At 48.1% G+C, this 25,496-nt stretch overlaps 1 protein-coding gene and 1 pseudogene across 5 annotated transcripts in view; both read left to right on the forward strand.

Moving 5' to 3' along the window:
- RPTOR (regulatory associated protein of MTOR complex 1) overlaps nt 1–25,496 on the forward strand; it is a 516,265-nt gene that overhangs the window by 410,560 nt on the left and 80,209 nt on the right. For all 5 annotated transcript variants that reach the window (XM_077166178.1, XM_077166180.1, XM_077166179.1 and 2 more), the window contains 5 exons: nt 10,016–10,090; nt 14,052–14,117; nt 14,475–14,666; nt 19,790–19,930; nt 25,361–25,478. In XM_077166178.1, coding sequence (XP_077022293.1) covers nt 10,016–10,090; nt 14,052–14,117; nt 14,475–14,666; nt 19,790–19,930; nt 25,361–25,478 — 592 coding nt within the window. The remainder of the gene's footprint in view (nt 1–10,015; nt 10,091–14,051; nt 14,118–14,474; nt 14,667–19,789; nt 19,931–25,360; nt 25,479–25,496) is intronic.
- On the forward strand, nt 10,771–14,043 carry LOC143688346 (ferritin light chain pseudogene; annotated as a pseudogene).

Genomic DNA, 25,496 nt, shown 5'->3' on the forward strand with positions numbered 1-25,496 from the left:
TGTTTAAGGGTCCCAATTCTAAAATTCATATGGAACTAAAAAAGGATCTAGAATAGCCAAAACCACTTTGTAGAGAAGGAACAGTGTAGGAGGACTAATACCTAATTTCAAGACTTCTTAAAAGTCTACACTAATCAAAACAGTGTGGTGTTGTGTGAGGATGGACAAATAGAGCAGTGGAACAGATTAGAAAGTCAAGGCATAGACCTGTACATGTATGGACAACTGATTTTCAGCAAAGATGCAAAGACAGCTCAATAGAAAAGGATAGTCTTTTCAATAGGTGGTGCTAGAATAATTGGGCAACCATGTGCAAAACATGACCTGCAGTCCATCCTTCATATCATATATAAATATTAACTCAAAGTGGATCATAGACCTAAATGTAAATCCTAAAACTAAAACTTATGGGAGAAAACCTTTGTACCTTTGTGACCTTGAGTTAAGCAAAGGTTTATTAGATACAACACTAAACATGCAATCTATCAAAGAACAAATTGATATATTGGACTTCATCAAAACTAAACAAATGAGCTCTTTGTAAGACTGTTAAAAGAATGAAAAGACAAGCTACAGAACTGGGCAAAAATTTTGAGTCATTCGTCTGATAAAAGCTTGTAGCTAGAATATATAAATTACTCTCAAAACTTATTATGTAAACAAACATACAAATGTTTAAAATAGGCAGAAGGTTTGAACAGACTTCACTAACAATTATGTACAGATGGCCAATGAGCACTTAAAAGGTCTGAACATCATTAGTCATTAGGGAAATGCAAATGAAAAGCATAACCATGTAATATATACCTATTAGGATGCCTAGAATTAATAGTAAAAAGGCATGATATCAAGTATTGCAAGGATGTGGATGGACTGGTAGGAATGTAAGATGACACACCACTTAGGAAAATCCTTTCACGGTTTCTAGTAAAGTCAAACATGCACACTTATTCGTACACATTCATCATGTAATCCAGTCGTTCCACTCCTAAGTATTTATCCAAGAGAAGAAGAAAGCATATGTTCATACAGAGACTTGTACAGGAATGTTTATAGCAGTTTTATGTGAAATAGCCAAATACTGGAAAGAGCCCCCATGTCCATGAACACGTGAATGGAAGCCAGCTGAGCATTATTCAGACAGTGGTGTTCTACTCAGCAATAAAAAGGAATGGGCTAATCCCTAAAGAATGACGCTGAGGGAAAGAAGCCAGTGGAAGAATGGTGCTTATTGGATGATTCCACAAATATATAAAAAATGCAAGTGAATCTATAGCCATATAAAGCAACTCAGTGGCCACCAGGAGAAGGAGCCCCTGGTTAAGAGAGAGAGGGTCCCTGAGGGCAAGAAGCTTTGAGGGGAAATAAGTTCACAGATGTATGTATACGTATGTCAGAAATGATCAAATTCTGTGGTTTAAATATGTGCAGTTTCTCATGTCACACCTAAAAAAGATGTTAAAAAATTCTTTTTTAATTTTTTCAAAATTAAGAGGTTGTGGGACAGTTGGACCAACCACAGTGGTCTCTTCTTAACTTTAAATTTTAAGAAAGACCAAAACATGGAGGAAATCTTGGATAATAATGTTATGTCAATGTTAAATTTCTTGAGGGTGATGGTTTTACAGTTAAGTAAGAGAATGTTCTGTCCCTTGGGACACGTCTGGGCCAGGCATCATGATACATGATATCTGTCATTTATGTTCCAAAAGTGTACAAAAATGCAAGGAAAGGTGGGGGACAAAGCAAACATGTCCAAACATTTTTAGAAATTGTACTTAAGGTCATGTTCTGGGATCAGAGATGAAGTGCAGCATTCTGAGGCCATGAGGGTGAATGGAAAATGCAGTTAACTCTATACCCTGTCCTGGACGCATTCTGGAAAGGTGGTGATGGTTTTAATAAGTTCCTCAAGTCCTTATCATTTGTCTTTCAGTTATATACAAGGTTGAGGGCGGGGATTCCTGTAAGCTGGGTTCCAATTAATCGAGGGTTTTCTCATAGACAAAATGCAATTTAGGCCAACTTTCCCAAGGTATATAGTTAATAAAGTTTTACTTATAGTACCACTAGGGAATACCAGGGGCAAAAAAAATCACTGAATTTGGAAAACTATTCTGAAATGGTATTTATGAAATAATTGCAAAATCAGGGGTATGGAGAGTTTCTGCCCAAGGGTGCAAGCTATCGCATTCCATGAGAAAAAGAAGTTAGCAGGATTTTATTTCTGTGGTCCCAACCTGTACTAGTGCTTCCTTCCCAGTCTCCAAATTTATGCTCTTTTCTTTGCAAAGAATTTCATCACAGTTTTTTTTACTCTGACATTGACAGCCTCTCCTCTCCCTTTATGTCCCATTTTCTCCTGTCCTCACATCCAAAAAATCTCAATTGAAAATTGGAACAGTTAGCTTTCTCTTCTCACCCAGTGACCACTCATGTCCCCAGCGTCTGCTTGTGATTGAGTGGGCCAGAGAATTTGCAGTGGAGAACCTGTTTTATTACTGGCATGATAGCTTAGGGCAGAGGGAAAGGCAGTGCACAGGAAGTCTGGGGCGGGCTGGCCTGGCTGGGAGCCAAGGAGGGCACTCCTGTTGCCCAGGGTTCTGTGCCATGACTGCTGCTTGACTGTGGGCTCCCTGTGTCCTTAGCTCAGTTATGTGACCTTTTTAGGATCTGGATAAAGTTCTGTCAATCTCTTTTCATTATTATTGATTTAGGCTTATAAGATTTAGTGTTGAAGTATTTTATTTTTGCTTTTCTGGAATTTTCTAGTACTCTTCTCAAATTGCCCCTCATTGACCTAATTCTCTGCTCTACCATCTTCCATCTAATGGTATAAATGGACAAGGTGGAGGCAATTTCCACCCTCACCTTAGGTAGCTTTGCCAGTTAGAGAATGTTCACTAGAGTTCAGGAATGTCCCCACAGGAAAACTCCCAGTCCAAAGTTCAGGCATGTAGTAGGTACTTGATAAAATGTCAGCTATCCTTCCTTCCCCCTTATTTTAAAATGAACAATTGTTTTGATGGCCCATTTAATTTCTAAGCTATAGGTTGTAAATAGCAAAAAGTTAACAAAATGGTAATACCAGGAAGCACTTGCTGGCAGAGGCCCAAGCCCTAGCTGCATGACAGTGGCACAGAAGCCAGAATCCTCCAGAATGTGCTGTTTAAATGGACCCAAGGTGTAATTTTTTCATGTGGTAAAATAGACCTGCAATAGTTAATGGCTTCTCTTTTGCCATCATCCTGGTTAAATGCAGCAGCTGCCTTTCTGAAGCCAAGAGTGCCTTTCACTTTTGGAGAGAGGTGCAGTCCTCCCTCTTCTGTCCCTGGAGAGCTGTGTTGGAGGAAGCAAGGAGGGGATCCTAAAGCCTGTTAAGGCCTTGAGGTGGGTGGGAAGGCCCGTGCCTAGCACCCTGGCTCACCCGGGAAGTTGGGATGCTGGGCCACAGTAGGTGTGTCATATGAATGTCTTTGTTCCCCTGGGAAAATGAGGTGTCCGCAGGAGAGAGGACAGTTGCTTTCAAATACTTCTAGCTTGTAAAGAATGCAGTGTGAAGGGGTTGGAGAGAGTCTGCTAGGCTGGCAGGCACTGGAATTGAGGAGCAAGCCAAGGATGGATGAGACAGTGACAGCTGCAGGACACAGCCCTGCGATTGGAGGGACAGCATAGCTCAGATGCCAGGGCAGTCGGCCACCATCTCACTGCATTGGCTGTAGGGTGTCCCTCAGCCCCCTGCGGTGGGTTAATCCAAAGCTGCCTGTGAGCCCCTGCCTTGGCTGTGGCGGGAGGTAGCCTTGCCCTCTCCCACCCACCCACTTCCTGCCCTGTCTCATTTGCATGTTTCCTGCCCCCAACTTTGTAAGTGTTATGAGAAGAACAGCCAGTTTTGATGTGAGAACCCTGAAACCAAGGCTGGGACTGCATGGATTTCCCTCTGTGCTGGCAGTGGCCTTCTGGCCACTGTGAGATGTTGACCTGTTCGCATCGGAAGCAGCTGTTGGTGTTTCGACATTTGTGAGGGTACGTGCCCTCCCTCCTCAGGGCCAGCATTGCCTCATGGATCCAGTTCCAGCATTTATGGAGCCTCTAATGCAAATCAGTCTCTGTGCTACACGCTGGGACCCAGAAGGAGAAATAATACATAATCCTTATCCTCACAGATCTAAAGAGCTAGTGAAGAATGTGGAAAGAATAAATAGCTAACTTGAGCGTAGTGACTCCAGCAGGTTTAATAAAAAATACATGCAAAAAGGAAAGTGGAAAAGGGGCTTCGAGAAGGTGTCGCAGACAGCATGGGTGGTTAACAGAGCCTCTGGAGGAGACAGAAGCCCCACAAGCACGAAGGTGGAGAACAGCAAACAGACCCAGTGTGCTGACAGAGCGCGCAGTAGGAAAAGGAGAGAGAGGGCAATGAAATGAACTTATACCTTCAGAAATGTTCACTGGGCTCCACCGCTGGTTGTGCCACTGGATCGTTGGTGCCAGATTGCAAAGGACCTCGATATCAGCACCAGGTCCCAGAGGACAGCATGTCTGACCTGCAGGATAGAGTTTAGGGGCATGACTGGGACCATATTGGGTCAATGGTACGAACGCACCTCAGACAGTTTGGATGCATCCTAGGGAAATTGGATGAGCTGTAGGGCACAGGGCACCGCATAGCAGAAAGAGCAGGTCAGACGAAACTCAGCCCAGAGTTGAGCAGAGGGCTCCCCTGGGTAGGGCAGGGCGGAAATCCAGGCAGATGACAGATTATCCCAAAAGTCTGCCCACTTTATAATCAGGTTGTTTGTCTTTTTTGTTGAATTGTAAGCAATCTTTATATATTCTGGAAATTGAACCCCTTATCAGATATATAGTTTCCAAATCTTCTCTCCCATTCTGTAGGTTGTCTTTTCACTTTCTTGATGATGTCCTTTGATGCACAAGTTTTTCATTTAAAGTTTGTTGTATCTTTTTTTTCTTTTGTTGCTTATGCTTGGTGTAAAATCTCCGACTAGGTCCTGAATATATTTCCCTATATTTTCTTGAAAGAGTTCAGTAATATGAGCCCTTATATTTAGGTCATTGATCCATTTTGAATTAGGTTTTATATACAGTGAGAGGTGGGGAGTCCACACTCATTATTTTGCACATAGGTTTCCAGGTGTCCCAGCACCATTTGTTGAAGAGATCATTCTTTTCCCATTGAATGGACTTGGCACCCTTGTTGAAAACCACCGTAATTGTGGGGATTTATGGACATCATAACTGTGATATCCATAAATCTGGATGCTCATTTCTATTCTGTTGACCTTTATGTCTGTCCCTATGCATCTACCACACTGTTTTAATTGCTGTAACTCAGTAGTATGTTTGTTTGTTTATGTTTTAAAATATTGTTTTTTTAAATTCAGTTTTGAGATATATTATATATTCGTACACCATAGCTGTGCATCCACCAGCACAATAGATTTTTTAACATTTTCATTACTCAAAAAAGATAAAAGTAAAAAGAAAAGCCAAAAGAACACCCAAAACATCCCATACTCCCTCCTACCCTATTATTTATTTATTTTTTATCCTTTTTTTTCTCTTAGTCTTCTGTCCATACACTGGATAAAGAGAGTATCAGTCACAAGTTTTTCACAACCACATAGACAGACCTTGAAAGCACTATAGTTATTCAGTCATCTTCAAGAATCAAGGCTATTGGATTACAGTTCAGCAGTTTCAGTATTTCCTTCTAGCAACTCCAATACACCAAAAAAAAGGGATATTTATATACTACATAATAACCTCCAGAATGACCTCTTAACTCTATTTGAAATCTCTCAGCCATTAAAACTTTATTTCATTTCTCTTCCCCTTTTCAGTCAAGAAGACTTTTTCAATCACAAGATTCCAGGGCCAGTTTCATCCCCAGAGTCCTGTCGCACGTTGCCGGGGAGATTTACACTCCTGGGGGTCATATCCCACGTAGCGGGGAGGGCAGTGAATTCACCTGCACAGCTGGCTTAGAGGCCATATCTGAACAACAAAAGAGCTTCTCTGGGTGTGATTCTTAGGCATAATCATAAGTAGCAGCCTTATTTTTAATAGCCCTAAGATAGAAATAACCCAAATGTCCATAACAGCAGAAAAGATAAACAAGTTGAGTTATATTCATATAATGTGATACTTCTCTGTAGCTCAATAGTAAGTTTTGAAATCAAGAAGTGTGAACCCTCCAACTTTGTTCTTCAAGATTGTTTTGGCTCTTTGGGGCCCAGGCAAATTCTATTTTAACTTTATATTGATGAAAGCCTTTTTTACCATAACTGAAAATCCAGGTATCTTTGAAAATTGATCAATTCTACTTCCTCTAGATGAAAAAAATGTGCATGGGGGCAAAAACTGCTATGGGCAAAGTTTTAAAGCAACCAAGAAACTGAGGAAAGTATTTGAAACTCATATCACAGATAATATATAAAGAGCTCCTAGAAATCAAGAAGAATACTAAAACTCCAATATTTAAAAAAAAATGATCAAAGGACACGAAACAGTAGTTCACAGAAATAAAAAATACAGCTTTTTTTTTATTAATCTATTAAAAATGTTCAGCTTTTCTCACTGTAAAACCACACTGAAATACTATTTTTCACCTTTGGCAAAATGTAGACTTTTTACAGCATGGTCATCTGTAAAAGCACAAAATGGTAATTTTATCAAAATTACAAATGCATTTACCCTTTGACCTAGCAGTCTCACATCTGGAATTTACCTTAGGGCTCTATCTGCATGTGTATGCGATAACTCAGGTAGGGGTTTACTCATTGCAAGGTTGTCAGTAGTCACAGGAGGCTGTTTCAACTCAAAGGCCGGCCATGCACAGGAGACTGGGTACACAGGCTCAGGAACTATCCCACAGCTTTGGGAAGGGGCAAGGACACTGCCCGTGAGCTGTGAGTAGTTCTCCAAGATGGGTGTGTCATCACTGGAGAGAGGCAGGGGGTGGCCCTGTAGTTAAACGGAAGGCAGGTATGAGTATATATTCATAATTTCTTTGCTTACATAAAGAAACCTTGGAAGAACAAATAAGAAACTAACTGAGTGCATACAGCAGTGGAGGAGATGGACAAGGAGAGGGCTAGGGAGAAGATGTCTCAATGTACGCCTCTCTATAGCACTTGATTTTTCTGCCTTTGACTATGGCACATTTCAGAACATGTACAAAAAGCCAGTCGAAAGCATCAAGGCATTTCATGAGTTAATGATTTCCTCATTCTTATCAGCTATTAAACATTCATGGTCTCTTCACTTTCTGAAGTTTACCTTAGAGGCAGGAACATCTGATATGAGAATAGCTAAAGCCTTTTTAAAAATTTAAAGTAACAAAAACCATTTGTTGGAAAATGGGGGAAAAAATTATTTTGTGAGGAGTGCACACTTCACAAGTGGGAAATGAGTTGTGCTGCAGATTTGAGGCAGTGCAGGGAAAAGTTTGTCTTTAACTGCCCAATGGGTGTGCTGCTGAATTTGTGAAGAACAGTGAGTTCTCGTGGCTAGTAAATGGAAATCCCCACTTTGATATTATTTTCCCAGACTCTGCTGCTTTTATGGCCTCCTGCCGTTGTTAAAACTCTGGGTACACAAACATCCCTGCCTAGCTCTGCATCTGTCTTCCAATGGACTCCCTGGTGGCGTTCTAATGTTTGCTAATAGTCTACAAAGGTTCACTCTGGTGCTATTTTCTCTTACCTTTGTAGCAGTGCCATGTACTTTTCTCATAACAAAAAATGAATTCTTTTACTCAGCGGACAGAAATTGCCGTTCTCGTTTCTATGACTCTCTTCCTGTACGCATCAGAGCGTGAGTCAGGTGTTCGTTTGTGAAATTGCTCACTAGTTGCATCATTGCCAAATCTGTTGACACCTGATTTGTCATGCATGATCTCTTAGTCTTTGTCCAATTTGTGCGTTCCTTTTTCCCCATAAAATAAGCTTTATATTTGGTGTTAAAGTGAATCCACTGACAGGTGTACAGCACAGGAAAACCTGCTCATCCTTGCAGAAACCAGGCCCTGTGGTCTCAGCTCCGTTGCTGGAGCTGTTTACAAACCCCTTCTTTAGGTCCTGCAGCAATGAAATACGTGCTTGCATCCTTCTTCCTTTTGTTTGCTCTTCTTCTCATCATCTTTATCCTTTTCCCCGTTCTAAAACTATAATCCCAGGATAAGCCCAGAAGAAAAATTGGTGCTGTAAGGAGAGTTAAAAGTCATGTGTGTACATGTCTGAGATAGAGAGAGAGAATTAGAAGCTTGCTTAGAAAAAATCATTTCATATTCATGTTTGTCTCTGTCTTCCATCTTCTTTTCACGCTTGCCTTAATAAGACTTACCAATACCTTGATCTGGAGGAAAATGAAATATATGAGCCAGAACCCTCAGAAAGCAGCTGCTGTGGAGGATTCCTAGCTGCCAGCGACAGGCCTTTTGTCTGAACCACGTCCCTGCTAGTACTTTTTCACCAAGCCTGTGCTTTGCAAAGTGTACTTCTGGGCCTCTGTAGTTTAAAGGTCTTGTTCTTTCTCACTCATAAAGAGGCCGAAGTACACTTGTAATTGGGAAGGCGCAGGCTCCCGAGAGAACGTGCCTCTCCCACTCTGTGTATTAGGAGGAGGCTGTCGGACATGGCGCATCCTGCACTGGGCTGGGCGGTTGGGACCGTGTCCCCGGTGCAGCTCTGTGGGCCTTATGCTCAGTCCCTGAGTATTCATGGGTGATGTCATTGATGTGCCTCAAGGCACCCCAGATCCGAGCTGGCCATGTTGAGCACCAGAGCAGTTGATAAATTGTCTCAGCCAGCCTTGATCCATCCTCCTTCCTCCTAGACTTCCACGGCACCACATTTCCTTCTCACCACTGGAAGCCTCCTTCCCTTGCCACCTACTTTTCCCTCCATCCACTCTGGTCCCGCCTCAGCCTGCACCCCAGGGCAACTTGCCCCTTCTTTGGCTTTCCACCCCACCTGAGAGTGCATAGCTGCTAAGCTGGAGATTTGGCTCCAACTGTACCTCAAGCCTCAGATTTGTGTCCATTGACCTGAATACCTCTGTTCCCTGTCTCTTAGCTGCCCCGCGCTGTGTATCCCAGATCAAACCCTTCCTCTGCCCCCTCTGTTTTGAAAAATGGCTTTCCTACCTCTCTAGTGCTCTAGGCCTGGGAGTTGGCTTGTCCCTCTCCTTCTTACTAAGATGCTGTCAGGATGACCTCGTCAGTGTCCCTGTCCTTGCCCCACAGTCTCTCAGCTAGCCCCCAACTCCAGTCTTGCCCCATCTGGTTCATTCTCCACGACAGGTACCAATATAACCTCTCCAGCCTCCTGCATGTGGTATCTGAAGCTTGGGATGACCTGACTCCTGCTGCCCCTCCCCCATCTTCTCATCCCATATTCTGAGACTGGGCTTGCCCTTTGCCAGAAAATGTCCTCCAGTTCACCTCTGTTCCATCCTCTCCACCACCACCACCCCCGTCTGTCCCTCCCTCTGGATGATACCATCTGGTCCTCTGCTCAGACATCTCCTCCAGAATGCACCCACCTGTCCCCACCCTCCCCGAGTGCCCACGGCACCCTGTGGTTCTGTCCCCTCAGGTTGTGACTGTCCTTTCTGTCATCTTGTCCAGAGACGGGAGCAGGGTACAGATTATGTCTGCATCTCCAGGACTGAGCCAGACTCAGCACATAGTAGGTCCTCAAAAATGTGGGGTGAGCACATGGATAGCAGATATGATTGCCCAAACAGGTTCAGTGTGAATTAAGTGTTAGAAATGATTGCATACCTGCCAACTTATTTAGCTCTTAAAGTTTTTTCCATTAGAGCCCTTCCTTTGGGTTGAAGAACTGGGTCTCTAGAAAGCACCTGTTAAAATAGAACCGTCTGATTATTAAGACATGAAATGTTCATTGTCCATTCATCACAGGAAGTGAAAAACACCCTCCAGGGCACAGCACTCATGGTCCCTCTTTCTCTGTCTCTTTTCTCTTCCCAGTCATGCCAAGCCGACCTCGTGAAGGACAACGGACACAAGTATTTCCTCTCAGTCTTGGCAGACCCTTACATGCCAGTAAGGACTAAACCTTGTTTTTCTTTTGTACAGTCTCCAGATTCGTGCTGTTTGCTTTACTTATACATTTCGCTGTTGTGCTGCTTTTGTAATGAGGGCCTCGGGCAAAGGTTGCTCAGCACCGGGCACCTCACCCCATCAGGGAGTGAGGGTAGGGCGGAGGCCAGAGGCCAGGGGAGAGAGGCCACCTTTGCATTTCTACCAGCCACTCCTTCATTTTCTCTGCTTCGTGGCATATTAAACCTTGACGTAGAGGTTGTTTTGCTCTATCTGGTTTACGTCAGCCTCTCTCCCCTGGCGCGTCACTGCAGTATAGTAAATCTGCTGTCGCTAATGTTGTATCGACTGCATGAGGTTAGGGAGCACTTGCCCTTCTATACTACATTAACAGTGTGTTCCTGTGCCCAGCGAAGGTCCTAAAACATGACCAGATATCGTTGTGGTTCTGGATCAGGAAGGAAGGGAGTGAAGGAAAGCATTGCTTGAAAGTTAACATTTTCAATATATTTTATTGTTTTGAGTTATTTAAAAATTGTTTTCATAAATAACATATATGGTAACTTCCTATAAATGCTTTACAATTACATATAACAGCTTGTTTATATAATCTTAGGTGGCTTTGGTTGTATAAAGGAACTTTTGTTTATAATTTCACCCTCTAGTTAGTTTTCTAAAATACATCATTAAAAAACAGAAATTATTGGCAGCACGCCTGGCAGTCCTGCGGATCTGTCTCTTGCTTCAACAGTGTTTGAACGGAACAGACCCGGGGACTCTCTCCCCCCCACCTTTCCGGCCTCAACCACCCTCCAACTGCCTCTCCCGCTGCAACCTCTGGGACCAACTTCTGGGCCAGCCCCTGCCTCCGGGACCAGCTAACAGGTTTTTTGTGGTTAGCTCCTCATTGTCGACCAACCATGAGCTCCCAGATCCGCCAGAATTATACTGCCGATGTGGAGGCCTCTGTAAACTGCCTGGTCAACCGGTATTTGCAGGCCTCCTACACCTGCCTCTCTCTGGGCTTCTATTTCGACCGTGACAATGTGGCCCTGAAGGGCGTGGACCACTTCTTCCGTGAGTTGGCGAAGGAAAAGCGCGAGGGGGCCGAGCATCTCTTGAAGATGCAAAACCAGCGCGGCGGCCGCGCGCTTTTCCAGGACGTGCAAAAGCCGTCCCAAGATGAGTGGGGCACGACCCTGGATGCCATGGAAGCCGCCCTGGTTCTCTAGAAGAGCCTGAACCAGGCCCTTTTGGAACTGCATGCCCTGGGTTCTGCCAACTCAGACCCTCATCTCTGTGACTTCCTGGAGAACCATTTCCTAGATGAGGAGGTGAAACTCATCAAGAAGATGGGCGACCACCTGACCAACCTCCGCAGGCTGGCCAGCCCACAGGCCGGCCTGGGCGAGTATCTCTTTGAAAGGCTCACCCTCGAGCATGACGACTAGGAGCCTCCAGAGCCCAGAGGCCTTTATGGGGTGCCCCTCTGCATTCCCCTGGCATCCAGGCTTCTGCCTGAGCCCCTCCCTCCAGCCAGGAGGTTCTCTTTAACCAGCTGCCCTGCCACCCTCTAACAAGCCTTGAACCAAGTGTGAACAATAAAGCTTTTTGCAGCAAAAAAAAAAAAAAAAATTATTAACACCTCTGTTATATAGAAAAGGCAGATAGTCCTGGTGCTTTAACTGAAGTGTTATATAGTTGTACGTCAGAGGCAAGTCATGCACTTCCTGTAAGTGTACCCATGTCCCCACTCTTCATGGTAAGTAAGGACACAAATCACACGAACGCAGACGATGCTATCCCAGCAACTTGCAGCAAAATGACAGGCTAAATGGACATGAATGTTCCCCACTTCCATTATAAACACATCGAAATTTTAAAGACATGGCCAAATTTGAAAGAAAGAAAGAAATCCCCAAGTGGCAAAGAGGGAAAAGAGAAATGAGAGGCCAGCGCTGTTGGGGAGCAAGCAGCAGGGTCCTGGCAGCCCCAGGGGAGTCAGCACTCAAAGGAGGCCCAGGGCCTTGAGCAGGCGGGGCTGCTGAACCCAATACCCCTCCATTCATTAAAAGGGGACCAGAAAAACCACCCCCTGCCTCTGAGAAATTACCATCGTTTCATGTCTGGGTAGTAAGAATAACAAGCCTTCTCTGAGAATGTGAGGCCGCTACCACTCAGGGATTGAAACTGAGTTCATACTGCCCATGTGTGTAAGAGCCACAGCTGGGAAATTAACATAAAGTCAGTTCATGGTCACTGAAATGCTTACACAAGCGTACAGCCCAGACACAAGGGGCACACACCAAAAACACAGCCCTGCTCATGAGCCCACAACCAGCGAGCCACGTAGAACAGAAGGATTAGCACCCAAGAGCCAAAACCAGTAGAATTGTCTGGAGAGACTCAATGTCAGTATAAATACCTATGTTTAAAGTGATTACTAAAAACAGATTATTTTATTTTGTCAAACAATAAACCACTGTGCTGTTTCTTCAGAAATACTTCTCTTTATTAAATGAAAACAATGTAGCCTATGCTTTTGACATCTTCAAAAATGATTAAATAGGTTTTTAAAATAAATAGAAAGATTTTTTTAATGGAATTATAATTAAAAGCTCAGTAAATGAATTAAGCGGCAGAACATACACAGCCAATGGAGAATTAGCAAAGAAAACACTTATAACACAGAAGAGAAGATATGAGAGGGAGAGAAGGAAAACGTTCACTACATGTAGTACAAATTCGAGAATGATAGAATAGAGAGAGTGAGGAGAAACACTATCTGAAGATATAGTGGATCAGGATTTTCCAGATTTGAAGAAAGAATTGAGTTTTCAGATTTAAAAAGCACAGTGAATCTCAAGACGATTAAATCAAAACAGGTCCACACATAGACACATTAAAATAAATATAGAGACAAAATCAAAGACAGAGAAAAAACCTTAAAAGTAACCAGAAAAAAAAGAAAGATTATTTGCAAAGGAGTAACTAACAGTTAAGCAGACACGGGCTTCTCATCGGCACAAGGGATGACTGGACCACAGAAAGGCCTCCGAGTGCTGAAGGAAGGTGGTGACAGCCTGGAGTTCTACGGCTACTAAATGATCACTTGAGTGGGGGCTAAGTGAAATGACTTTTCAGACGAAGCTGAAATTCCCACTCCCTGACCCCTACAGAAGGTAACTGTGCAGACATATATCAGTACAGACAACACTGAACCCAGAGGGAAGGTAGGTCCAAGGACAGCTGTGAAGAACAAAACCCACCAACACGATGGCTTGTCTAAGTAAGTGTTGACTGTAAAAATAAGTATCTAATAATAACCACGAATTTGAGGGGTTAAGACATGAGGAGAGTTCTTGAAATTGAGGCTCTCTGAACCTTGTGTTAATCCAAAGGAATATAGAGTGATTAATTTTAGACTTTGTTCAGTGTGTATATTAAAAATATGAGGCACCATTAAAAGATTAAAAATAGATTATATGATTTCCACATCAATTAAGGTACAGAGGAAAGGAAAGAATAAAATTGACCAATCCAATGGAAAAAACAGCATTAAAAGAACAAAGCAAAGTTAGAGGGCTAAATTCATTCCATTTTCTACCAGTAGCTTGAAATGGAACTGGGCGAGAGTGCAGGGTGCTGTGCTAGGGGACTGCACACTGCTTAGCGCAGTTGCCCTGTAACAGAGGAAAGCCAGGCCTTTGCCCATCCCACAGCACTGGTGCTCCCGAGAGGCAGTCTTTTCTTTCTGAGAGTCAAGCCCAAAGCTGCCAGTCCCTTTTTAAAAAGGCCATTCTTGTAGACTGAAATCAAAAGAGAACTATAAAGCTGATTCTCATTACTTTAATTATACATCAAGCTAATCATAAAGATTCTGAAAGGAGAACGTTGTTGTGCTTAGGAAGTGGTGAGCTTCCAGCATGGGGAAAATGCAGAACTAAGGGTGTTTTTTTTCCAGGCTGAGCACAGGACCATGACGGCCTTCATCCTCGCTGTCATCGTCAACAACTACAGCACAGGGCAGGTGGGTGCCGGCCGCTACTTTCCCCCCACTCCAGGGCCACCCCACTCATTGCAGAGTGTCTGTAAGAGCAGGGGTGCAGCCCCACGCTGCCATGGTTGGAGATCAGAAGCAACTGCCATTCAGTGCACCCAGTGAAACAGTCACCCTCAGAAAAGCGGGGGGCAGCCGGGGCACACCAGCAGCCACTGCTGCCAAGCAGGGGGCGTGCTCCGTGGAGGCCCTTCACTTAGCCGTCCTTTTGTCTGGACAGCTGGTACTAGCAGTACCTAAAATGGGGACAACTGCCCACATCCTGTGGTGTGAGGAACCGAGTGTGCTGGCTCTGTTCTCAGCCCTTCTGTCTCTGCCTCCCCGCAGGAAGCCTGCCTTCAGGGAAACTTGATCGCTATCTGCCTGGAGCAGCTCAACGACCCCCACCCTCTGCTGCGCCAGTGGGTAGCCATCTGCCTGGGAAGGATCTGGCAAAATTTTGACTCAGCGAGGTGGTGTGGAGTAAGGGACAGCGCGCACGAGAAACTTTACAGCCTGTTATCCGACCCCATTCCCGAGGTGAGTCTGTCCATACAGGGGTGACTCCAGGGGAATGAGGCCAGGACTCCAGTAGGTTCTGAGGGCAGAGGGTTCCAGAGAAACAGCGCTCAACATCGTGCTTGGCTCACCTGCCACCTCACACCCGGAGCCTCGGCCTTCAGAAGCAGAGTGAGCAGAGACCAGTGAGCCCTTGTGCAGAGAAACGTCATCCACATGAACGACTTTCATTGGAACTAAACTTTAGCCTCTGTGCACAGCAGGCCAGTCCCAGACAGGATGGCTGCAGTTAAACACACAGAAATGAGCACTCACACACCTCATGCTGACTGCCCGCTAGCTGCCCCCGAGGGCTCCCTGTCTTTGCCACAACCTCAGAGGTACAGCGGCTTTATCTTCACTTTACAGAGAAGGAAATGGACCAAGAGCTGTCGGTAACTTGCCCGAGCCCCATGGTGCGTGGGAGCCATAGAAAAGGCTGGTGGTGGTGGCTTGCGGCCCGCATCTCCCGGCCACGTCCCACCCCTTGATGCCAAGAGGCAGGCTGCTGGGAAGGGAGATAGGTCTGTCCCACCCCTTTCCTCACCCTGCTACCCCCAGGATGGGTCAGCCTGAGGCAGGTCCTCTGAATACCTCATGCCATCCCACCCCTTGTCCTTTCCCTCTCAGCGCTTCCAGGCATGTCTGCTGAGAGAGCCCAGATGTGGGCGGGCAGCCTAGCCACACGGGGTGGGGCTCCTCGGAAACCTCGTTTGCAATCTGTTCTTAAAAGGCCTTAAGGCACCTGAAAGCACAAAAACCTAACATTATGTCAGAGAGTAAGGAACTGGAAGAAGGGAGGAGACGTGACAGGAAAATCAGGTTGTAAGAAATGAGGTGAGCCCAGACAGGAAGTTCCAAGCAAAAGAAGACAGGAAGGCAGAACTTCTAGGCCCCAAGCAGACGATGCCTGCAGCAGCAGCCTGCAGACCTGGGCTCTCCATGGCTGCTCTTACTTAGAACCCAGGCATGTTTCGTCTACATGGGACCTGGTCACAGAGCTGCGTATGTCCCCTGATCTGCAAGGTTCACCCTCCCATAGGCCCCCCTGCCTTTCCAGGTCAGAGGACCCTGGCAAGCTTGACCTATATCCACGCCCTTTCCAGCCCCTCCTCATAAGTCCAATAGAACCCATCTTGTGAGCCTTTCGGCTCTCTTTAGAGAAAGCTGAATTTCAGACTTAGGCAGGGGTAGGGAACCCTATTTGGCAGCATACCAAAGGTCCAAACCTTAAAAAAGAAATCACCACCGTATTAGATTTGATGAATTTTGTTATTGTAGAAGGTGGCTGTACTAGCTATAGCTTTACATTTGGGCTTATTCTAAGCTATCCACTTGTGAGTTTCACACCAAAAGGAGAGTTGGTATAAGACCTTGAAAAGGCAGCACGTGTACATTCCCAGAAATGCAAGCCTGTCTTCAGGATCAACCCTGCCACCCGTCCATCCAGGCCAGCCAGTGGGCCTAGGAGAGCCCACAAAAGTCAGGTTTCGGTTCTCTGGCCAATCAGTCTCAAGAAGAAGCATTTTCTGTAGAGTGGGACACGAGCTCAACTACACAGCTTGAGTTGATCATTTACCCAAGGAGGGAACTCGTAAAATGATGGGAAAGCCTGGCCTCTCAGGTGAGAGGGCTGTGTGCCCTGTCCTGTGAGGCAGCCCGGACACATGGTCAGAGTGCTCAGGCCCAGACCTGCCCATGGGTAGGCTGACTCCTTGGGGCGTCTTGAGTGCACAGGCACCAGGGGTTCAGATTGGTTGTGGGGCACAGCAGTCTCACCCCTCTCTCTGGGATAAATTGACCCTCGCTCCTCTGAGGGCTTCCAAGAGAAGGCTTATCACCCCAGCTCTACTTCCTGTCTGTGATTAAATCCTGGTCCCTCTTGTCCAATACACTGAAAATCACCAAAAATGGGTGTCTTAGTTAGCTTAGCCATAGGCATACTGAAATGAAGTATACGTATAATCATTGTTTGGTTTGGTTTGTTTAAGGAAGATACTTTGGATTATATAAATCCAAGTCTAAAATATCCAGAGTTCTTTTTCTTAGTGGCATTAACACTTTTTCTTAGAGGTCCACATAGTTCCCTTAAGCTTCCCAAACTTTGTTCCATCCCCACATGACTTAAACATGAACTGAAAGATGCTCACAGATGCACAGGTTAAGAAGCATCTGACTACCTAGACTATGACCGCCCCAGGGTTGTGTATTCCCAGGGGTGTCTCTTCTGGGAGTGGAGCCGGGATGTCAGGGGTTGGGGATGTCTCTTCCCAGGAGTGGAGCAGGGAGCTTGGAGTCTGGGAGTCGGGGCCCAGGCTCCACAGCAGATGCCTGCCTTGCGCCCTCCAGCCCTTTGTGCTCAGTAGGTCTCTGACAGCCTCAGTGTCGCAGTCTCCACATTTAGTCAATGAAGATGGTGACCAGGCCCTGTTCATGGGTTGATGTAGTAAAGGTTCAGAGCCAGGCCTGGCCCTGGGGAAGCTCATTCAAGGTAGCCCTGAGCTCTCCCTTCCTTCCTAAGACCAAGCCGCCTTTGTTCCCAAGGCATCCACCTTCTCCAAAGAAAACCCACTGGTAACAAAACATTCCCTGGAAAGCATGCCTGGCACAGGGCCTACAGTGTGCATGCTTTCTGTGGATAAATAAAGTTAATTTTCACAAGCTGTCTCATTCATCTTTAAAAATAAAACCCTCTTGAGCCCTGCCCCCTCCAACTACCATCCATTTCTCTGCTCCCCTATGTTCCGAACTCCTCAGAGAGGTATCTACTCGCTGTCTCCACTTCCTCTTGAACCCACTCTTGACAGGCTTTTGCCTCCACTGCACCACTGACGTCTTTATCACTGGCCCCAGAGACTTCCCGGCGCAGACTCCGCTGGGTGGTGCCCAGCCTGCACAACCCTCCCCCTGCAACACCGATGACCTCCCTCCTCAGGGGGCCATCAGGCCGGAACATCCTCCTCCAGGTGTCCACATGGCTCCTGCCTGCCTTCCATTCTCCTTGAGAATTAGCCTAGGAAGGCCTACAGTTGTCAAGAAGAAAAGGCATCTCTGGTTTGCTTATTTATTAGGGTTCTTATCTGCTCCCCCCCAACAATAATCTCCCCAGGAGCTCTGAGCAGGACCCTCCACAGGGACCCCTAAGGAGCTACAAGGGAAGGGGCCAATTCCACTGGCCCACCCATAACCTAGCAAGAGCAGCTTTTCTGTGATGACATCGTTGGATAGCTCTCCCTTCCTTGCACATAAGTGTGAAAATGTGCAGGCTTTAGAATGTGAAGGGAACTCCCAAAGCTGAGAAGCCCACCTGGGTTTTAGGGCAGAATGGCAGGACTAACCGTGAGCCTCAGTACAAAGCAAAAAGTTAGAACAGTACCTGTTAGGGTCTTTGCTTGCCCTAGGAGGGAGCATAGTCTCTGTTCTTCACCTCCTTCTCCCACCCGCACTCCGAGGAAAGAGCTGTAACATCTCACGCATTTCAACCTCTTAAAAATCATCATGGTGTCAGCCGGAAAACTGAACAAGATGAGTTTTCTGGGTTGCAGTACACATTGCCTGTTACTGTTTTCTCTATACTGCCACACTGGTTTCACATTTCTTTGGTTCCTGGGGCCCTGCACTCCTGGGCACACGTTCTCTGGATCTTTGCCCTCCTCACTCGTGAACTGTGTATATTCCCTGGGGTTCATCCTCCTGGGTCACCCCCAGACCCTAAGCCCACCTCTGGGCCATTCCTCTCCGTTAGCGACTACCCTACCTCCCCCTCAGCCTGCAGGGCCCAGGCAGCCTCTTCTTCTACACTGCCTCCTGCCTCTCCCGTTTCCCCATCTTAGACATCATCACTGCAGTTCTCCCGGGCCCCGCTCTCCGCTCTGCTCTGCTGCTCCCTGTCCCCGTCACCCTTGCCAACCGGGTCACCTCGAGCAAGAATTCACAGGCCTTGGAGCCAGCCGTCCCCCTTGCTGGCTTCTCCTGGGCCTCTCTGCACAGCCCATCACAGCACAGGGGCTTTCTGTGCTCCCCGGCCCTGGCCCTCGCCCTGCCCGGTTTGGCCCATCAGAGAAACGACTGTCTCCCCAGCAGGGCTCTTCAGGCAGTACTCCTGTGGCTTTTGGGTGTTCATCAGTACACCCAAAAGAAGATAGAGTTTTCCTAAATCACCAGAGGAACCCAAAAGCAATGCCAGTAATTGATATAGTTGGCTTTGTGTGAGGTGGGAGCTAATGGCAGCACCTCTGTAGATGTGGAAAGGCCTTCTCTGAAGAAGTGAGCTTTTGTTTGTGTCAAGACTCCTGGGAGAGTGAGGGGTAGCACAGAAGCTTCGGGGGTCCAGGAACCACAGGCCCTTTCCCAGTCCAAAACACTGATTCCCTATGATTCCTGTGCATTTGCTGCAAGCCCCCAATACAAAAGATTCCTGCTTGCTAACTGTTCCACAGGACAGAGTATGACTGTCACTGGTGGAGATTCTGTGCTGCGCGGGGCCAGGTTTTGCTTACATTATCTCATACAGTCTTCCCACCGATTTTGTGCAGGACATCTTATCTTACTGAGTTTATAGACGAAGAAACAGGCTCAGCAAGGCTAAATGATTCTCTGGGATCACATGGCGCTGGAGGCAGGAGTGAGCCAGGGTCTACCCATCCCCACAGCCAGCCCCGTGCCTCTGCTCCACACTGCCTCACTGACGGGCAGACTCCCCGCACTCTGGGTCCCCACTTGGCTGCCTCTGACCTAAGTGTCTGCTCCTTTCCCAGCCTCCAGCCGCCACAGCCAGTGCCAGCCCCTCCTCCACAGGGCAGCCCCTCACCCAGCCCTCTGCCTTCTGAACCCCATTACTTTTATCCATGGATTCCATTTAATTACCCATTTACCATAAAAGATGTGACTCCTGCCTCTGCGACCTGATTTGGTTCCTTCAAGCTGAGGCTGATTTCCTCTTTTGTGCCTTGTCCCCCACCCCCTGCCCCTGATTCCGCTTCCTCCACAGGAGGGCGGGTCAGGGTCAGGGCCCTGCTCAGCGGTCATTCGTTGTGAAGCTGAAGCTCTTTGGGTGGGGTGGCGGTAGGCCGTGGGCACCGCTGAGTCCTATTCCTGCCTTCCAGGTCCGATGCGCCGCAGTCTTCGCCCTGGGCACGTTTGTGGGCAACTCCGCCGAGAGGACCGACCACTCCACCACCATCGACCACAACGTGGCCATGGTGCTGGCCCAGCTCATCAACGATGGGAGCCCCGTGGTGCGCAAGGTGTGTGGGTGTGCGGCTGGACGGCCAGCCCACGCGAGAGCAGATCCTCCCAGGCCTCCTTCTCTCCAACCGGAGTCTCTTCCCAGATATTCGTGTGTAGACTTCAGTGAAAGGCACTTAAGGGTCCCTTGCAGCTTGCATGCTAGCTCCTGCCTGCCTGGGAGCAGCACGTTACCAGGCCAGGCAGTGCAGCAGTCGGCAGGCGCCAGACACGTGGCGCACCTTCGCCTGTCTGTTTAGCTGTAGAGAGACCGCGGACTGCTGCCCAGGATTTCACACCTCCGTACGAACCTGGATTCCCCCAGCCCTTCCCCAGTCCAGAAAGGACACTGATTTATTGGTTGCACTTCAGGGTGAAGACTGCTCTCAGAACTGAGAATGTTATTAGATGGGCTGGAAAGCAAACCTGTCCAAGTGGTGACGGTGACTTTGTATCTTATCATTGAGATGCCCTTGGCAGCAGCCTTGGCCTTTCTGAGATGACCGTGTTTGGAGACAGGCCCCTCTTGGGGGTTGGGCCTATCAGTGGAGGGCTGTGCTTTGGGGATTGGTTGGGTGTGTGGCAAGTAGACATCATCGATGTCCTTGGGAGAGACGTGTCTGAGCATCTGATGTCAGCCAGACTCCAGACGTAATCCCACCTTGTACTTCTCCGAAATTCACCCAAGTCACCCATAGGCCAAGTTTCCCATTGAGTCCTTGAACTATGAAATGAGATCCTGGTGATCCTTTCATATTGGTTCTCAGTGTGTTATCTTTACAGTCTCATCATTAGAAATATTTCAGAACATGGCTTCCTTTAGCCTTAGTTCATGCTGGCTTGTCCCTAAGAGAGCATCTTCGATAAAAGCAGCAAATCAGTGGTTTTCTCTAATTGTCCATTAAGATTCTTTTCTGAAAAAGGAACATTTTTTTCTTTTTTCCAAAAAAGAAAACCCCATTAAAGAATGTTGATATCTCTACCCTGTCTCTCTGAGCCCCGGGATGGGAGGAGTGGCCCCTGAGCCATAGAGACCCTACAGCCGCAGAGTTCCCCGGGATGGTTAGCCCCACAGTTCCAATCTTGGTGTAATCCACTCATTGTTCCCGGGTGGAAACGAGGTTCCAAACCCTGGAATGCTTCAGTGCTGCTGGCATCTTTGCTGTTGGTGTTTGATATCCACCTGCCAGAACTGATGTGGGGGAAGCTGCTCTACTATAAAGCCTAGACACAGGGCTACACTGTATTGGAATATAACCTGATTTCCCTGAAGCCCAAGACATGCCCTTCTTTCATTTGTTCTTCTGTTCCTGTGTGTAAGATGTAGAGTCCACTGCCTGCCAGCCTCTGGAACATAGAGGTGGAGGCCAGTACCTGCCCTCAAGGAGCACACAGACCAGGAAAGGAATAAGCACTGCCTGGGGCTCGTAGGTGGTACCTGCCCCTGGTTTGTGGGGAGAGGGAATCAGGAAAGGTTTCCAGAGAAGGCAGCAGAGCAAGTAAAGGCAAGGCAGGAGGAGCATGTGCAGAGGTCCCCAGGGGTAGTTGAAGCCCCAAGTGGGCAGTGAGGGGTGCTGTTTAGCCCCAGGCCAGGGAGTCGAGAGTGGGCTTCCATCAGGGTCCATCTGTGCACTCAGGTGTGTCTGAGCATCACTCCTTCTAGCAAGGGCTGTCACGGGTACCCTTTGGGCTGGATACTGTTGTCAGCACTTGGACTGCATCCCTACCTTCGAGAGGAGTTGGCCAACTACAAACGTGAGACATGAGTCAGTAAGGGACGTTTCCTGTGAGAAAGGAACCATAGAGTAAAAATAGTCATCTTTAAATTGGGATTGGGGAGGGCCTCATGGAGAAGGCCATGCTGTGCAGTGGCTCAGAGAAGGGCTTTCCTTCTTTTACAAACCCCGAGTAAAACCAGCTGCTCACCAGTCCTGCTCCTTGCTAAAATCCGTTTGGTGGAATTTCAGTGCAAAGGGTGCCCGGCAGGGAATGGCCTAGGCCTGCTGTCCAGGAAAGCCAGGCCTAGTCATCTCACATTCTGTGCACAGCCCAGGCTGGAGCAGAGACCATAGCAGAGCTAGCCTCCCTTCGCAGCTTCTTCTTTCCTAGGGGCCCAGCTTGTGGACCAAGAATGTGGCTGTGCCCTACAGACTGGACAAGTTCCAATCCATGATCCGCTCTAAGAGTCACCAACTTGTGGCAGAATATGAAAAATAATGAGACTGTAGTGGACTTTTCTTAAAGTTGGATGTTTCCTCTATAAAAAAGGTAACATCCACCCTACTTGTTAAAGGGGTACCCTTTACTCTGAAGGATGACGAGAGAGAGTAGGTTTTTGTTTGTTTACCAGTTTAATAATCTTAATTGGTAAAACTTTAAGAAGCACATTTGCATCAGCTTCCAGAATCAGTTTCAACTTCAGCAAGCCCTACCCACCCCAGGAGGGGCTGCCTGGGGGGCAGGTGGTGAGCCCCTCCCTGGCTGTCCTCCCTCCCCCTGCCCGGCTGGCAAGAGCCTCGAGTCAGAAGGAAGATGGGGCTGTGGGGCACTTATTTCCGTCTGTTGTGTTGAACAGTCCCAGGCGTTCACATCTGGGAGTCCAGACCCACAGCAGGCCCCCTCTGCTCCACCAAGAAGAGCCCTTAGCCTGCATCTGCCACAAACTGGAACCAAGGCAGGCAGTGCCTGGGACTCAGGTGGCTGCCCTCTGTTGGGGTGGCCCGGCTCTGTGGTTGCCCCTTCTGGGAGCCTCTGGGCTCCGCTCCCCACAGTGCGCCTTGTCGCCCACCATCCCAGGAACCGGGTTTCAGCATGTGACCTGGTCACCAGAGGAGCTGCCCACCACCACTCCTGGAGACTGGAGACAAGGGCAGCCCTTAGGACAGATGAGCCCCCGAGACGCCAGGAGCCAGGTGGCTGCATAGAGCACACATGTGACTGCGGAGCCCTACATTGCCACTGCCACGGGGCGTGTGCCCCGGCCCTGTGCAGAAGGACAGGTGTGCAGCTGCCATCCCTTCCCAGGGCAGACAAGATGCCCGCACATCATGGCAACAACTGCCATCTCTCAAGTAAGCAGTGTGGTGAAGACTAGCCTACCCAGCAGGGGCTGCACAGAGGAGAACAAGGCTGGGGGCAGTGTCTGAAGTGCCAGTAGATTAGGGGGGTGATGGTGTGCAGGCTTGAACAGAGGCCAGAACGCAGCATGAGAGTGAGCCCTCAGCCTTCAGGGGAGGCTGTCCCAGGGGAGGGGCCAGCTCATCCAAGAGTCCATGTCTGTGATAGAAGGCGAAGGGACAAGCAGCCAGTAGGAGAGGTGGGCGAGGGCCCCAGGCCGTCACGAGTGTGCACAGTTGGCTGGGAGGGCTTGGGAAAAGGTGAGGCCTTCCTTGCCAGAAAGAGGATGGATGGCATTGGGGGGCTGCTGTCGAGTGCCTTCTGGGGCTCACACAGGAGATTTGAATGGAGAGATCATGCATTTTGCTCTTGGGTGACTCCAAGGTTGTCGGTCCTCACAGCCACAAGGATGGAGTCGTCCTTACTCGGGAAGACAGAACGAGCAGGCTTTCAGGGTGGTTGAGTCTGACTGGGGAACACGGAATCAGAGACTGGAGGACACCAGTCTGACAGTTGAATCCGTGGACCTGGGATGGAGGCTGCCACTCTCTGGGAGGAGGCAAGAGACAATGGTTCAAGCCCCTCAGAACCTGGAAGGTATGACCACTTGGGGGCCACAAGAGAAGCACATTTAAAACCATAGAGCTTGTGTCCACCGTGACTAAAGGGCAGAGCGAGCAGACCCTCAGAGTCCAGGGGGAACATCAACACTTTCGGGTTCTCCTCTGAGAACTCAAGGGAGGGGCCCTGTGTGCCGCACACAGCCTGCTGGGTGGGCCTCCATTCCCCACCAGGAGATGGAGTGGGATTCAGAGCCACTCCTAGGGAGCCGTGCACTAGGTGGTGCCCTTTAGTCACGGACTGGCCTTCCGAGGCTTTCCCTGCCTCAGAGGGCACAGTCCTGTGGAGGACTCGTGTTTCAGGGCAACACTGGCTTTTCCTACCTCTTTACCACTGAGCGAAGGGGAAGATGAGTGCTCATGGAAGGGGTAGCCGACCCTTCCCAACAGTGTCTTGCCCCCCTCCTGTACTTGAAGCAGGGCTGGGTTCTGTGGTTTTGAGTGTGGAGCCTGTGACAGTGGAGACAAGCGCCAGAGCTGGGAAGCTGGCAGTGGGGACATCAGACATGTCTACGCTGAAGCCCAGCCCTGCTGCACTCAGCACCTGACCCATCAGGCAGGGTGGGGAGACTGACGCGAGGGTGCTGACGGGCTTCCAGGCCTGGGTCACCAAAGACGTGGTCCCCTGGGCAAAAGATGGCAAGTCCTTGGCAGGCCTGAGTGCTAGGTGGAGGCACACAGCAAGCAGCTGGGAAGGGTGGTCTGAGATGTGGAGAGGGCCAGGAGATGGGCTAGGTTAGGTTTGGGGTAAAGTCATAAAACATCAGGAGAAAGCCAAGGAGGGCATGAGGTCAAAGGGAAAAAACGGTGTGAGCAGAGAGGGCAGCAGAGGTGGGCAGCCTCTGAGCGCCAGTCACACCGGGCCCACCCTCTACAGAGCTCCCCTCTCCCCTTGCCTGCCATGGGGAAGGGGGGCGGTTGGGAGGTTCACAGGAGTGACTTTCTGCTGAGTATTTTTCTAAAACAAACAAAAAAAGCAGGTAAAGTAAGTTTATTTTGTTGTTTGAGCCATTAGAATAGTGCTAGAAAAAACGGTGTGGCTTTGATTTTTATAAACAGTTGTATTTCTGTCTGACTTTCAGGGTCTCCAGGTGTACATGTTGTAGCACTAACCGTCCTAAATGAGATAGATTGGGTTAATTTCCTTGAACCGAGTAACTGGACCTAACCATCCCCGTTTTAATTCTAGAACCTTCTTGCTCCCTTTTAGAGTCTGGAAACTAATATATTTCTGAACGTTTTGCATTTAATAAAAGCAGCATGCTTCAGCTTATCGGAGGTACTCGGCTTTAATAGGTTCAGAATTCAGGACAGCTGCCTCAGGGCCCGGGCCTCATCGAGAGGTGCTGCCAGCCCAGGTGACAGGTTGCTAAACTCGGGGCTGTGCAGCTCTGCGCCCCCCACCCTGGAGCTGCCTGATTGACATCAATGACTTCCTTTTGAAACTTTCATGCCCTCCACATCTAGTGACAGTGATCGGGTTCTGTCCCTTGGAATGCATTCAGAGGCCTCCTCTCCACCTTTCACACCAATGAGAATTTCACTGAAAACGCATAGTCCCTCTCTGCAACACCAGTTGCAACATTTTGTTTTAACTTTCTGCATTCTCTCGGTGACTCAAATGCTAAATGATAACAGCTCTGACGTTTCCCTACCTCTCCGCAATCATTTTCCAGCCACTGTGACTGTTGTTCTCCCTTCTCCTTCCGGCAGGAGCTGGTGGTGGCTGTGAGTCATCTTGTGGCTCAGTACGAAAGCAATTTCTGCACGGTAGCCTTGCAGTTCATGGAGGAGGAGAAGAACTACCCCTTGCCATCTCCAGCTGCCCCAGGTACCTTGACTTGGTTTG

This window comes from Tamandua tetradactyla, chromosome 6 (assembly GCF_023851605.1).
Source record: "Tamandua tetradactyla isolate mTamTet1 chromosome 6, mTamTet1.pri, whole genome shotgun sequence".
NCBI classification, from domain to species: Eukaryota; Metazoa; Chordata; class Mammalia; order Pilosa; family Myrmecophagidae; genus Tamandua; species Tamandua tetradactyla.